Source organism: Mustela putorius, unplaced genomic scaffold, assembly GCF_011764305.1.
Source record: "Mustela putorius furo isolate JIRA1106 unplaced genomic scaffold, ASM1176430v1.1 tig00003858_pilon_pilon_pilon, whole genome shotgun sequence".
Lineage (NCBI taxonomy): Eukaryota > Metazoa > Chordata > Mammalia > Carnivora > Mustelidae > Mustela > Mustela putorius.
In genome coordinates this window covers 3,177,501-3,190,747 of record NW_025422010.1, presented here as the reverse complement: position 1 = coordinate 3,190,747, position 13,247 = coordinate 3,177,501, and the positions used below count along the sequence as shown (strand labels likewise).

Below are 13,247 nucleotides of genomic sequence, written 5' to 3'. Positions count from 1 at the left end.
AACTCTTGATTGCGGGATTGTGAGTTCCAGCCCTGAGTTGGGTGTAGAAGTTGCTTAAAAATAAAAATCTTTAAAAAATGGTTCTTGGGGCGCCTGGGTGGCTCAGTGGGTTAAGCCTCTGCCTTCAGCTCAGGTCATGATCCCAGGGTCCTGGGATAGAGCCCCGAGTTGGCCTCTCTGCTCAGCGGGGAACCTGCTTCCTCCTCTCTCTCTCTGCCTCTCTGTCTACTTGTGATCTCTATCTGTCAAATAAATAAAATCTTAAAAAAATAATAAAAATTTAAGGGACGCCTGGGTGGCTCAGTTGGTTAAGCAGCTGCCTTCGGCTCAGGTCATGATCCCAGCGTTCTGGGATCGAGTCCCACATCGGGCTCCTTGCTCAGCAGGGAGCCTGCTTCTCCCTCTGACTCTGCCTTCCACTCTGTCTGCCTATGCTCGCTCTCACTCGCTCTCTGACAAATAAATAAAAATAAATAAATAAATAAAATCTTTAAAAAATAATAATAATAATAAAAATTTAAAAATAAATAAAATAAATAAAAATTGGTTGTTGGCGCCTGGGTGGCTCAGTCAGCTAAGCATCTGCCTTCCGCTTAGGTCATGATCCCAGGGTCACAGGATCCAGCCCTACATCGGGCTCCTTGCTTAGCAGAGAGCCTGCTTTTCGCTCCTACTCTGTCCCTCCCCACTGCTCATACTCTCTTTCAAAGAAATAATAAAATAAAATCTTTAAAGAAAATGGTTGAGGGGTGCTTGGGTGGCTCAGTTGTTAAATGTCTGCCTTCGGCTTGGGTCATGATCCCAGGGTCCAGGGATCAAGCCCCACATCAGGCTCCTTGCTCAATGGGAAGCCTGCTTCTCTATCTCCCACTCCCCCTGCTTGTGTTCTCTCTCTCGCTGTGTGTCTCTCTCTCTGTCAAATACATAAATAAAATCTTAGGATAAAAAATTTAAAAATGGTTGAGTAAGAAAGAGTTTCTTCCCGGGCTTAGGCCAGAGACCTTCCCCTCGCAAGTGGTGTGTATGCACACCACAGCTGCTGAACTAGTCCCTGTATTTTGTGAGGATAAGGTGGCACCCCCCCCACACACACACACACAGGGTCTGTTCCTTTCCAGTTCCTGCCTTCAGCCTCAAGGCCAGCTTGTTGGAACCCTTTGGACCCAATTCCCCAAGGAAACTAACTACTAGTGGCTCCAATCCTTCTGCCTACCCGGGGAATGCTTCTAGTCATTTCTTCCTGCACCCAGGAAGGCAGTGCCCTTCCTTTGACATCATCGTTGGACTCAGGAAAACAAAGGAATGTCAGACAGAAGCAGAGTTGGATAAAGACCACCTTTCACTCCCAATCTCCCAGAGGGGAAGCCCAGAGGCTGTGGGAAGCAGCAGCCCTACAGCCGGGTGTCCTGACACAAGGGGCACCCCCTGAGCCTCAGAGGCTCTTCTGTAAGATGGGGGAAATATGGAAATGCCCTCCCAGGGAGACACACTGGGGAAAGGGGACAGTTACTAATGCCATGTAGGGTGGGATCCCCAGTCGGGAGATGCTGATCCCAACCACCACAAAGGCTGACACCCAGGGACACAGGCCACGTGCAGGAAAGCCTATGGGGAACACCAGCCTCACTGAGCCTGTGGTGGGGCCCTGCTTCTTCTGCATGGCTCTTAAAACCTTAAGCTGAGTTCCCCCTAAAGAGGAAGGAGGTGCCCCCCCCAGCTGGGAACGCATGTCTGCAGCCATTGCAAGATCCTCTAGACAGAAGTAGGGGGCAGGGGGCGCAACAGATAGGTTTGTATTTCCCTTGGTTGTGCTTTTACTTCTAAAGTATTCTTTTTCTTTTTTTCTATGAACATTTTAATGAGGGGTTGAACATAAGATAGAAAAATAACATCACTTTTTCTTGTTGTTTTTTTTTAAGAGGCAGGCTTTTCTTGAGACTGTCATACAAGGCAATGGATGAGGAAACTCTAAAGAAACTTCTAGAGAAAATGTACACTGAGCACAGAAAAAGGCACTTCTCCAAACACCGTCATGGTCACTGACAACTCCAAAGTAGCCTGTTGGGCTCTCATGGGCTGTTTGTTCTGTTTTCTTTGGGGAACAGCTTAGTTCAGACTTAAGCCCTGCTCCTCGCAGAGGCTAGGGGACACCTCAGGACTGCCATCAGTTTCCCATGGTGACGCCTGGAGCAAGTGATGCTCACGGAGGTGAAGAGGGGTGCTGGAGGTAGGGTCCCAGAGCTTGCTTCTCCTCTGGTGGGGTGTGGGTGGCTAGAGGCCACTACCCCGGTGGGAGCTTTGCTCACTCCCCATGGAGGGTAAGGTGATCCAGCAGGTGGGCTGGGACCAGACCCCTGTGACCACCTGACTCCCCATAATAGAATCCCTTGTCATCCACAGGCCCGTAGACTGTGACCACATCCCCTGCCCTTAGCGACAGCTTGTCCTTCACCTGGCCCCCTGCTCGCCCATCCTTGGGGTCATAGTCCAAAGCTGCCATCATGGTTGTTGGGGTCCACAATGATGACATCCTGGGGTTCCCTTGGGGCATAGGAAAGGAGCTCTGGGGGCTGGTGAGCCCCCCAAAGTCGTCGAAGGGGGCCATAGGGGGGAGGTACCCTTGCACTGGCAAATGCCACTTGCCATCAGTCTGCTCTGTGCCCACCTTCACCTCAGCCACCAGGTGCCCAGGTATGGTGCCCACTTGCCCATTACACTCGCCATGGTAGAAGCCGCAGGGGTCCTGAGATCCCCACACTCTCAGCAACTGCCCTTTCTGGAAGGCCAGCTCCTCCTCTGCGACCTCCGGGTTGGCAGACATCACCAGGGGGTTGTAATCAAAGAGGGCCACAAAGACCCTGACCAGAGTGTCCCCCCCAGTCCCCAGTGGGGAGGGGCCACCCCTGGGCATCTTCATGACCTTGCTGGATGGAGCTGGACAAAGTGCTGGGCTTGGCTCCCGGAGCTGGCACATTCTCTTGCCTCCCAGAGCCTGACCTCTCCCATTCTGGGTCCTAAACTCCCTTCTCTGCTCTCGCCTCCTCGTGCCCCAGGGACTGAAGCACATGGCCGCCTCCTCCTGCATGACATCCTGAATGTCATGGAAGTCAGACACATACGGTTGGCTGGCATCCAGCCGGAGAGGGACGATCACTTGGGTATCTTGCTTTTGCCTAAGGACCTTCTCAAGGGCAGACTTTTCCTGATATATTTCTTTGTTGAGCCCACGCTCTGGGAAAGGATGGATGACTCCCGAAGCAGGGCTCTGTCGAGGGCCCATGTGACAATAGCGGTCTTCTCCCCTCGACTGGCCAATGGGCAGAGGGGGTCTGTGGTTCGGGGAGCTCTGCTGGAAGAGCAGGTCCTTTCTGCAGACTTCCTGGGTCTCTGGAGGCCCCTGGGCTTGGCGGCTGCACCCTGCACTGGCACATTCTTTTTCTGGATCCAGGTTGGGCATCGGAGACTGCCTCCTTAGGGGTTCTTCAGAGAAGGCTTCTAGAAACTCGGCCTGGGACTCCCCACAGCTTCCAGGAGCGTGAGGGCTGACTGTGGCACTCAGGGGAGACAGGGTCAGCCTCTGAGAACAGACAGGGACAGTGACTCTGCAGGTAGATGGGTCACCACATGGGTGGCTAAAGGAAGAAGTCTCTGGCAACTGGTGGCAGGTGAAACAGTCATGAGGGATCTGGGCTGGCACCGAATCCAGGGACTCACCACAAAGCGACATGGTTCTTACAGACACACTCTGGCACAGCAGGGGCTGCTGGAGCTGGGAATATTCCAACAGGGTGCTCCCAGCAGTGGCATCGGTGACCTCTGCAACCTTGAGCCCATCAGCATAGATGGCGTAGCCGGTGACCTGGACTCCATTGGATGACCCAGCAGAGTCAATGGTTACGGGGAGCCAGCTGACCATCAGGAGGCCTGGGGAGGCATGGCGCTCCACCAGCACATCCAGGGGAGGGTCAGGGGGTCCCGCCAGGGGCGTTTTGAAGGTGATGGTAGAGGACGATGTCTTCCAGTGCACCTGCAACGAGTCCCACGGCAGCCTCACCTCCACCCATGCCCGGTACCGCGTGCCAGGCAGCAGGCCATGGAAGGTATAGCTGCTCACGCCTGCTGGGGTCAGGGCGTGCTCTTGGCCATTGAGATACACCATGTGGAGGTGGCTGCTGCTGCCGTAGACCCAGGCGATCTTGGCCGATGTTGCGGCAACACTTTGCAGGTGGAGTTGCATGGGGGCCATGCACAGAGCCCCTGTGGCCCCTAGAAGGGGTCTGGAGAAGCCCTTCTCTTTCATACACTGCAGCGCACCCAGCCAGCTGTCTTCTGTCTTGGCATCTGTGATCTCTGCTGCCCCCTCTGTCTTGGGGGCTACCCCCACCATCAGGCACGGCCCCTTGTCCATAGCCCCCTGGGCTTTCCCAGGTAAGAAGCTGTGACCAGTGTCTTCCGTCAAACCTTTGCTCTGTCCAGGTGGGAGCCGAGTGGGACCAAAGTCAGGGGATTTGAGGGGCAGGCAGTCCAGGATGTCACTGTCTGGAATCTGCTCCACTAGGTTGGACGGCACCAGCCCTCGTCGGCCATCCTCAAGCTCCCCTTCATAAAAGCCGTCTTCATCCATGTCCCCAAAGATATAGACATAATCCCCAGCTGTAAGGGGTAGCTCACTCTCAGGGTGCTCATTAGGGCCCTTAAAAGGATTGTAGCTGTACCGAGCCAGGAATATCTTGAGCTTGGGGGGCAGGCGGGCCTCTGACCCCCCCACTTCCAAGGTGGAGGACATACTGTCAGGCTCCAGATCCTCCATCTCGCTGGCGGTGTCCATATCCAGAGTAGGACAAGATGGCACTGTGGCCCATGCGGACTCCACCTCAGACGAAGAGTTCGACTGGGAGCTAGTCTTCTTGGCCTGGTACCTGGAGTCTAGAGGCGGACTGGCTAGGACTCTGTCAGGCATCTGAGGGGCACTGGCTGGCTCCCTGATGGCAACTGGACTTCCCGGCCGAGAAGCTTCTTGATTCTCCCGCTTGTCTCTGCTGGGCTCTGAAGATGCTTGGTCTGGAGGATCCGGCTGGAACTTGGTCCTTCCAGGGTCTCTAACTTGAGACTCGGGGACTTGGGGGGCCTCCTGGGGTTCGGGGGGAGGGTGACCAGGCTGACATTGAAGCGCTAGCATCTCCTCGCGAGCAGCCTGGAGATCGTGCAAGGCCTTCCGCAGGTCGTGTTGCAGCTGTTGCTGCCGGTCCTGTCCGCGCGCCGCCTGCTGCAGCAGCTGCTCTGCCAGCATGCTGGCGGCGTCGCGCTCCTGGCACGCGCGGTCCAGCTGCCCGCGCACGTCGTCGTTTTCCGCCGCCACCTTCTGCGTCCAGTCGGCCTGGGCCTGCAACCGCGCATTCTCCTGGGTCAGCCAGGCTCCCTCGCGTAGCGCCGCCTGCAGCTGCGCCTCAGCCTCGTCACCGCGCCGCTGCGCTGCCGCCGCCTGGGCGCTCAGCTCCTCGCACTCCCGCCGCCGCGCGCCCAGCTCGAGTTCCAGGGCCTGCACCTGGCGCCGCGCCTCCTCGCTGGGTGCGCCCTGGCCGTCCGCCTCCACTCGGGCGCTGCCGCTAGCCTGCTGGCGTGTCAACTGTCTCTGCAGGCGCAGCACCTCCCGCTGGGACTCGCGCTGCAGCCGGTCCAACTCACTGATGTCGAGCCATTGGGCTTGTACTTGGGCTTGGGCGGCACCCCTGCCAGGGTGCAGGACGCTGCCGAAGCCCGAGGCGACGCGCGCCTGCAGCAAGTGGCACTCCTGCCTCAGCTCTTCGATCTGCTTGTCCTTGGCCAGCAGCGCGCTCGCCTGCTCGGACAAGTCCCGGGCGCGCTGGCGGGAAAAGGCCTGGCACAGCTCCAGACTGGCGCGGCTGTCGCCCGGCACAGGCGCGCTCACAGCCCGCAGGTTGGTTTCTTGTAGCTTTCGGGCTCGGTCCTCCAGGCGCCGCGCGAGGCCTGTAAGCTTCGCGTGCTTCACCTTGAGCCGCTTCACCTTCTCGTCCGACTTGTCCTGGAAGCCTGCGCGCCGCAGCTGCGTGTTCTCCTCCCGCAGGCCAGAGCAGCGGCGCGCCACCGCGCGCAACGCCTTGGACAGTTCCGAGTTCTGCTTCACCAGCTCCTGGTAGTCCAGACCCGGCGAAGAAGGGGTTAGAGCTTCGCAGGGCTGGCTCCCGGGGTCTTCTGGCGGATCGCTAGGTCTTCGGTGCTCCGATGGCGGTGGTGGTGGAGGCGGTGGCGGAGGCGGTGGCGGCGGCGGCGCAGGGGCACTCGGCGAGCCTAAGACGGAGGCGTCTGGCGAAGAGGCCCGCTCCTCGGATTCGGGGGCCTTGGGGCAACCGAGGGTGCTGTCGAGAGAGCGGGAACGCGCTGGTGGCAAGGAATCGAGAGAGCTGGCGCGCGTGTGGAGCAGGCTGTTTGAGGAGTTGGAGCGCCCGGCCCGCACCACGTCTAGGGAGCGGGAGCGCAGGCGGACGCCCCCAGTCAGGCTGTCAGCATTCAGGGATTCGAGTCTACACATGATCTTTGGGGGCCCGTCGGAGTCGGCGACGGTATCGCCGGGCGGCCCTTCCGAAGAATGCACGGCTTGGGGGTCGGGGGAGCCGGGCAAAGCGGGATGCCAGCGGAAGTGCTCCAGGATGTACTTGAGGAAGAGCTGGCGCTCCACGTCGAGCGCCGCCTGCAGGTGTCGGATGCGCGAAGCCTGCTCGCCGTCGGTTTCCCAGCGAAGCTGCGCCAGCACTTCCTGCAGGCGACAGCGGCACTGAGCAGCGGCGACCTCGGGCGCCCCCGCGCGGCCGCAGTAGCCTCGGTTCACCAACTCCTCGGCCAGCTGGCGCTGCAGCTCCCGGGCCTGGCGCATGACGCCGTCGCGCTCGCGGTGCAGCAGCTGCCGCAGCTGCCGCATCTCGGCCTCCTTCCAGCGCAGCAGCTGCCGGATCTCGGCCTCACGCTCCCGCAGCACTTCCTCCTGCAGCTGCCGCAACTCCCGACCGCGCTGAGCCTCCCACTTGGAGCGCAGATGGTCAACCAGCTGCTGCCGCTCCCGCTCGGCCGCCTCCCGCAGCTGGCGCGCCTGGGACGCGAAACGCTGCCTCTCCGCCCGCCCGCGCGCCCGCTCGGTCTCCAGCTCCGCCCGCAGCTTCTCCAGCTCCCGCCTTTGCTCCTCCAGCACCACCGCAGACGGACCTGGACTACCCGGCTTCTTCGGTGTCGCGCGGCCGCCGCCCGAAGGGCTGGGCGAGTCTTTGGTCATGGTGGCCAAGGCCCGGCCAGACGCCTGACCTCGTCTGGCCCAGGCCGCTGCTAGCCAACGGCCACCGCCCCCGCTGCGGCCAACCGCCCCGCGCGCCCCTTCCGGCGATCCTGGGGGTCTCCGCGCGCCCCTTCCGCCCCTCAGCGCCTCTCAGCGCCTTCCCCAACCCTCTGCTGCGGGTGTACTAGCCCGAGCTCCTCTCCGGGCTGCCTGCGCGGGGCTTGGGCTCCAAACACCCTTGATCAACTCAGTCCATGTCCTTTCTGGGATGCCCAGGGGTCTCTCTGATCCCAGGCCCTTCCGTTTTTCTGGTGTCATGTCCTTTGTGACTCACCGGGCATACTCTCCCAGGCACTGTGCAATACCTTTCAGGCCAACTTGTACCGGGGCGAGCCCACGCCACTGCTCTGGACCGGGAAGGAAGAACTCCATGTGTGGGTGAAGGATGGGGTGTGAGCAGTTCCTGCCTAGCCCTGGCACGGGTTCAGGTGGCCTGTTTGGTCTAAGTGTCTGGGAGCCACAACAGAACACCCCCAAACTTAGAGTTGAGCCCTGAACACCTATGAGGGGAGGGTGCGGTCTTGTGACCGCATCCCCAAATTGCCTACCTTTCCAATGATCCCAGAGGAGCTGAGCAGTTGGATGCATTATCTGTTTAAACTTACCATGCCCATTTTACAGATGAGAAGTATTATTAAAGATTTTATTTATTTATTTGACAGAGAGGTAGAGAGAGAGCACAAGTAGGCAGAGCATCAGGCAGAGGGAGAAGGAGAAGCAGACTCTCCCCTGAGCAGGGAGCCCGATGCAGAGCTTAATCCCAGGACCCTGGGATGATGACCTGAGCCAAAGGCAGACACCTGGAGAAGTTTTCGTTTGTTTGTTTTAAGATTGTATTTATTTATTTGACACACAGAGAGAGAAATCACAAATAGGCAGAGAGGCAGGTGGGGGTGGGGGGGAGCAGGATCCCTGCTGAGCAGAGACCCTGAGATCATGACCTGAGCTGAAGGCAGAGGCTTAACCCACTGAGCCTCCCAGGCAGCCCCTCCTTTATTTTAAACACAAATGAAAAGTCTTAGGCACATAGTCTGGGCATGGTGCCAACTGAGAAAAAGGAGAAGGCCTCCTTGGAGAACCAAAGCCCTCGCCTATGTTTTCTTGGTTCACTTTTATGATCACCTTGCAAGGATTCTCTGAGAGATAAGGACCTCTTCATGGTCCCACTGCCCAGAAGTAGCTTAGTGGGGAGTCAGACTTGGAAAACCCTGCCTCCAGAGTCCGTTGGCACTCTGGCTCCATCTGCCTAATCTTAGGGTTGTAGCTTCGAAGGGCACTCCCCAGTCTTTCTTTCAGGGGAGGGTTTCACACTTTGCAGAAAGAGAGAGGATCAGTGGAATCCAGAATGGGGAGCTGGCCAGGGAGGGAGGTGAGAACATGGGCACACCACTGGGGCCCAGCCCACCCTTTGTTTGGCCCAGGAGTGCTCAGGGCTTCCTGCTTCTCCAAAAGGTAAGTCACAGACCTTTATGGGACCATCTGTTTCCCAGCACCATCTCCCTGAGAGCAGCAAGGCCAGAGAATTTCCGTGGCTCTCCCAAGGGGCCATATTGTCAGATGGTTAGAATTTGTGTGCCTCTGGAGGCAAACAGTCCTTCAGCTTCTTGTGCCATTTCCATGTCCTTATCTGTTAAATGGGCTAATATTGCAGCTCCCTTCTGTGTTGTGTGACCTCCTGGAGTTCCCTGACCTCTCTGAGCATCCATTTCTCCAGTTTGTGAGGTTTCACTAAGGTGAGAGCACACAGTGCCCAGAACAGAGCAAGGCTCTGGTTGGCAGTTCGCTGATTTTATTTTTAAAAGATTTTCTTCCTTCCTTCCTTCCTTCCTTCCTTCCTTCCTTTCTTTCTTTGTCAGAGAGCGAGAACAAGTGGGGGAGCAGCAGGCAGAGGGAGAAGCAGGCTTCCTGCTGTGCAAGGAGCCCGATGCAGGACTCAATCTCAGGACTGTGGGATCAGGGCCTGAGCAGAAGGCAGATGCTTAACTGACTGAGCCACCCAGGCGTCCCAGCTCATGATTTTTAATCCCCACCCCTTTTTTTACAGCTAGAGGAGCTGAGGTCAGCAAGCAAAGATCTGACTGAAGTCACTCAGGGCGGCTGTGGTAGAGACAACATGAGGTACCCTTTGTGTGCTCTGGGACTCACTCTGGATTCCTCATGGCAGATGGGAAGCCTCAGAGACCTGGGTGTCCATCCAGGCTCTGCCCCTCTTTGGCTGAGTGACCATGGCTGATTACTTCGCTTCTGGCTTCCACACGATGGATGTATTGATAACACTGGCCTTCCGTGGTTAGGCAGAGAGAGAGAGACACCGGGATGCTGTCTATCTGCTGATGGCCAGATGTGCAAGAGGGGTTGTGTCAAGGTCCGTGTAAGTTCTCATCTTCCCATCCAGGGCTTGGCCTAGACTCTCCAAGCTTCTTCCAGTAATCTAAAGAATCCCCCTGCCTCAAAGGCTTCTGGGCCTTCACATATGTTGCTTCCCCCTGCCTGGGATGCCTACATTGCCTGACACAAAAATAACAACACCCCCTGCAGACCAGGAACCTATTATGTGCCAGGCTTCATGCTAAATGCCTTCCATTCATTATTTACACTGTCCATTTTGCAGATGAGAAGTCTCAAGTCTCTGAGGAGCAAGAGATTTTGTCCACTTACCTAGTGCTATCCTTGTCTTGTCCTTTAGCCTCAGCTTAGCAGTTCCTCCTCCAGGAAGCCTTCCCTGACTCTCTGGGCTGGGTCTGGTCCCCTAAGAAGTCTGTAGCCCTAATGGCCCTACCAGGCACCCCTCCATTTGGAATAGGGATGTATCTGGTATATATCAGTGTCCCTGCCCAGAGTGGTTTTGGGGGAAGGAATAAGTGAAAAGTCCCTCCCCAGAAAGGAGGGATAGGGACCCAGAGAGAGGCAAGCAGGAAGGGCACAAAGGGCACTATCCAACCAGGCCACCCAGACTGCCTACCTCCCACATTCGGGTACCACCTGGTGTCAAGGGCTGAAGCCTCAGGCTCTGGGCTGCCTATCAGGGCCTTGGGCAGACACCTTAGGCTGGAGTGAGGGTCAGGCCTCGGTAGAGATGTTGGCAGGATCTAAAGATGTGTATCTAACACACATACATACACACACTCAAGGACTCTTTAGGCCTGGCCCCTGCGGGGCTGGGGAGCTCAGGAGCCCTACTTAAGTCTGGCTCCTCCCTATTCTTCCTGTCCCAGCACATCAATACCTTGCTATTTCACATCTAGACCTTGATGTTGTGGTCACATTAGAGTCCCCCTTTGCTTCTCTTTGTCTATGGTGTCTGTGGCTTCTCTGTCTATGTTTCAGTCCCTCTCACACAGTCATTTCCCCCAAGTAGGTGGGCAGGTGACCTTGGCTCCATCTTCCAGGTGGGGAGAGAGAGGCTCAGAGACGGCACAGGTCATGTTCTTCAGTACGTGGCTCTGTGGGCTCTGCCTTCTCTGCCGTACTCACGTTCTTCAGATCCCGTTCCCCTAAACCACTGGTGTGCCATGGGAGATTGATGGTTCAGGCAATGCTATGTACCAGGATCACAGAGAACTGTGACTCCAGATGTTTTCCGGGAGTGATGCAGGGGCTGGAGTGATGCAGGGATGGCCTAAGCCTTGAACTAAGGCCCTGGATGTGGTAGCCACAGGGAGAGTATGTTCATGGAATCCTCACTGCAGCTCTCTCTGTTGGACAGAGGAGAGCCCGAGGCCTGGTGGGAGCAGGTGGCTTGCCAGGGGACGCGGGCAGCTGCGGCAGAGCTGGGTTGTCACTTCTGGGCAGTGGGTGGAACTCCGCAGCCTAGATTTCTGCTGCAGTGTCTAGAGGAACCTGCAACCATCAGAGGAGGAGGGCAGGATGCTGCCAAGGAAGAGGACCTTGGGGTGAGTCTCTGGGAACCCCACAGTCACCATCCAGCAGCTGCTGGGGCTGGCACCACCTGTGGCATGTCAGAGGCGTTCTGGAATGTAGGTTGAGTGGATGAGCAAACCAGGGCTTCCCCAATGCCAGACTTCTGCCACCCCCACACTCATCATGTTGTGCCATGATTGTTAATGACCTGCCCATCACTCCCATCAACTCTGAGCTCAGGGAGGGCACAGACCATGTAGATGCATTCTCTGGGTCTCGCTTTCTTTCTTTTTTTTTTTTTTTAAAGTTTTTATTTATTTGTCAGAGAGAGTGAGTGAGAGCGAGCACAGGCAGACAGAGTGGAAGGCAGAGTCAGACGGAGAAGCAGGCTCCCTGCGGAGCAAGGAGCCCGATATGGGACTCGATTCCAGGACGCTGGGATCATGACCTGAGCCGAAGGCAGCTGCTTAACCAACTGAGCCACCCAGGCATCCCTGGGTCTCGCTTTCTTGCCTATAATATGAAAGAGGTGGATTACGTGGGTGGCTTTCAAACTGGGTTCCTTAAGGCATCAGGGTTCCTGAGAAATATTGTAGGATTTTTGGGAGTGGGAGAATGTGCCTGGAGTAAAGGAGAAATACTGCTTCTACCAGCTTTAACAGAGCATGTACACCTGTTAGTGTCATTTTTTTTAAAGATTTTCTTCATTTATTTGACAGAGAAAGAGGCAAGCAGAGGGAGAGGGAGAAGCAGGCTCCCCGCTGAGCAAAGAGCCGGACATGGGTGGGGCTTTATCCCAGGGCCTTGGACTCCTGACCTGAGCCGAAGGCAGAAACTTAACGAACTGAGCCACCCAGGCACTCCTTTTAGTGTCATTCTTTAGGTTTTAAGGAAGACTTTGGCTTAATAAAGAGGTATGCCACTAGAAACGAGTTTGGAAACCTCTGGTTAGAGACCCTCCTATTACATGCAAACACACAATGCCCTGACACTCAGTAATTCCACTGACCCTGAGAGAAGGCACCTGTGCTCCTCACGTCTTGGTTCACCCCACATCACCAGCCTTATGCTCCATGCTGCCTCTCTCCCCAGCACCAGTCTGTGACCTTTGGACCATGCCGGCATGGGGTATGCGATCCTGGGCAATCTGGTTCTCATCCTCTCCCAGCCTGGCATAGCCCTATTTTAGCTCTGTGGCACATGCCTGGAGCTCTTGCCTGGCCTTAGTGAGAGGCAAAAACTCCATCCAGAGAGCCAACCCACTGAAAGATTTTTTAAAAAATGATTTTATTTATTTTAGAGAGAGACAGAGAGAGCACAAGTGTGTGGTGTGGCAGAGGGAGAGGGAGAAGCAGACTCCCGGCTGAGTGTGGAGCCCAATGTTGGGCTCAATCCCAGGACACTAAGATTAAGACTTGAAGGGGTGCCTGGGTGGTTCAGTGGGTTAAGCCTCTGCCTTCAGCTCAGGTCATGATCTCAGGGTGCTGGGATCGAGCCCTGCATCAGGCTCTCTGCTCAGCAGGGAGCCTGCTTCCCCTCCTTCTCGTTCTGCCTGCCTCTCTGCCTACTTGTGATCTCTCTCTCTCTGTGTGTGTGTCAAATAAATGCATAAAATCTTTAAAAAAATTATAATAAAAAAAGATTAAGACTTGAACCAAAATCAAGAGTCAAATGTTTAACGGATTGAGCCACCCAGGCACCCCCTACCGGAGGGGCTTTAAGCTTCCGAACAGACCCGTTTAGCCATGGGGAATACCTTTGGTCAGTCATTTGGCTATTGCTCTAGGTCACGGACAGTCCTTTTTTTTTTTTTTAAGATTGATTTATTTAGGACACCTGAGTGGCTCAGTAAGGAGCCTGCTTTTCCCTCTCTCTGTCTGCTGCTCCCCCTACTTGTGCTCACTCTCACTCTCTCTCTCTGTCAAATAAATAAATAAAATCTTTTAAAAAGAAGAAGAAAGATAGGGATGCCTGGGTGGCTCATTCAGTTAAGCGTCTGCCTTTGGCTCAGGTCATGATCCCAGGGTTCTGGGATGGAGTC

At 56.1% G+C, this 13,247-nt stretch overlaps 1 protein-coding gene across 1 annotated transcript; it reads right to left on the bottom strand.

Annotated features, from left to right (window-relative positions):
• Nucleotides 1-1,807: 1,807 nt before the first annotated feature.
• Nucleotides 1,808-7,409, bottom strand: LOC101674553 (RIMS-binding protein 3A-like). Its single transcript, XM_004742539.3, has one exon. The coding sequence runs from the start codon at nucleotides 7,283-7,285 to the stop codon at nucleotides 2,303-2,305; it is 4,983 nt and encodes a 1,660-aa protein (XP_004742596.1). The 5' UTR covers nucleotides 7,286-7,409; the 3' UTR covers nucleotides 1,808-2,302.
• Between the last annotated feature and the right edge of the window lie 5,838 nt (nucleotides 7,410-13,247).

Excerpts from the sequence above, each read along its gene's own strand:
- LOC101674553 (XM_004742539.3), bottom strand. The coding sequence starts at position 7,285 with ATGACCAAAGACTCGCCCAGCCCTTCGGGCGGCGGCCGCGCGACACCG.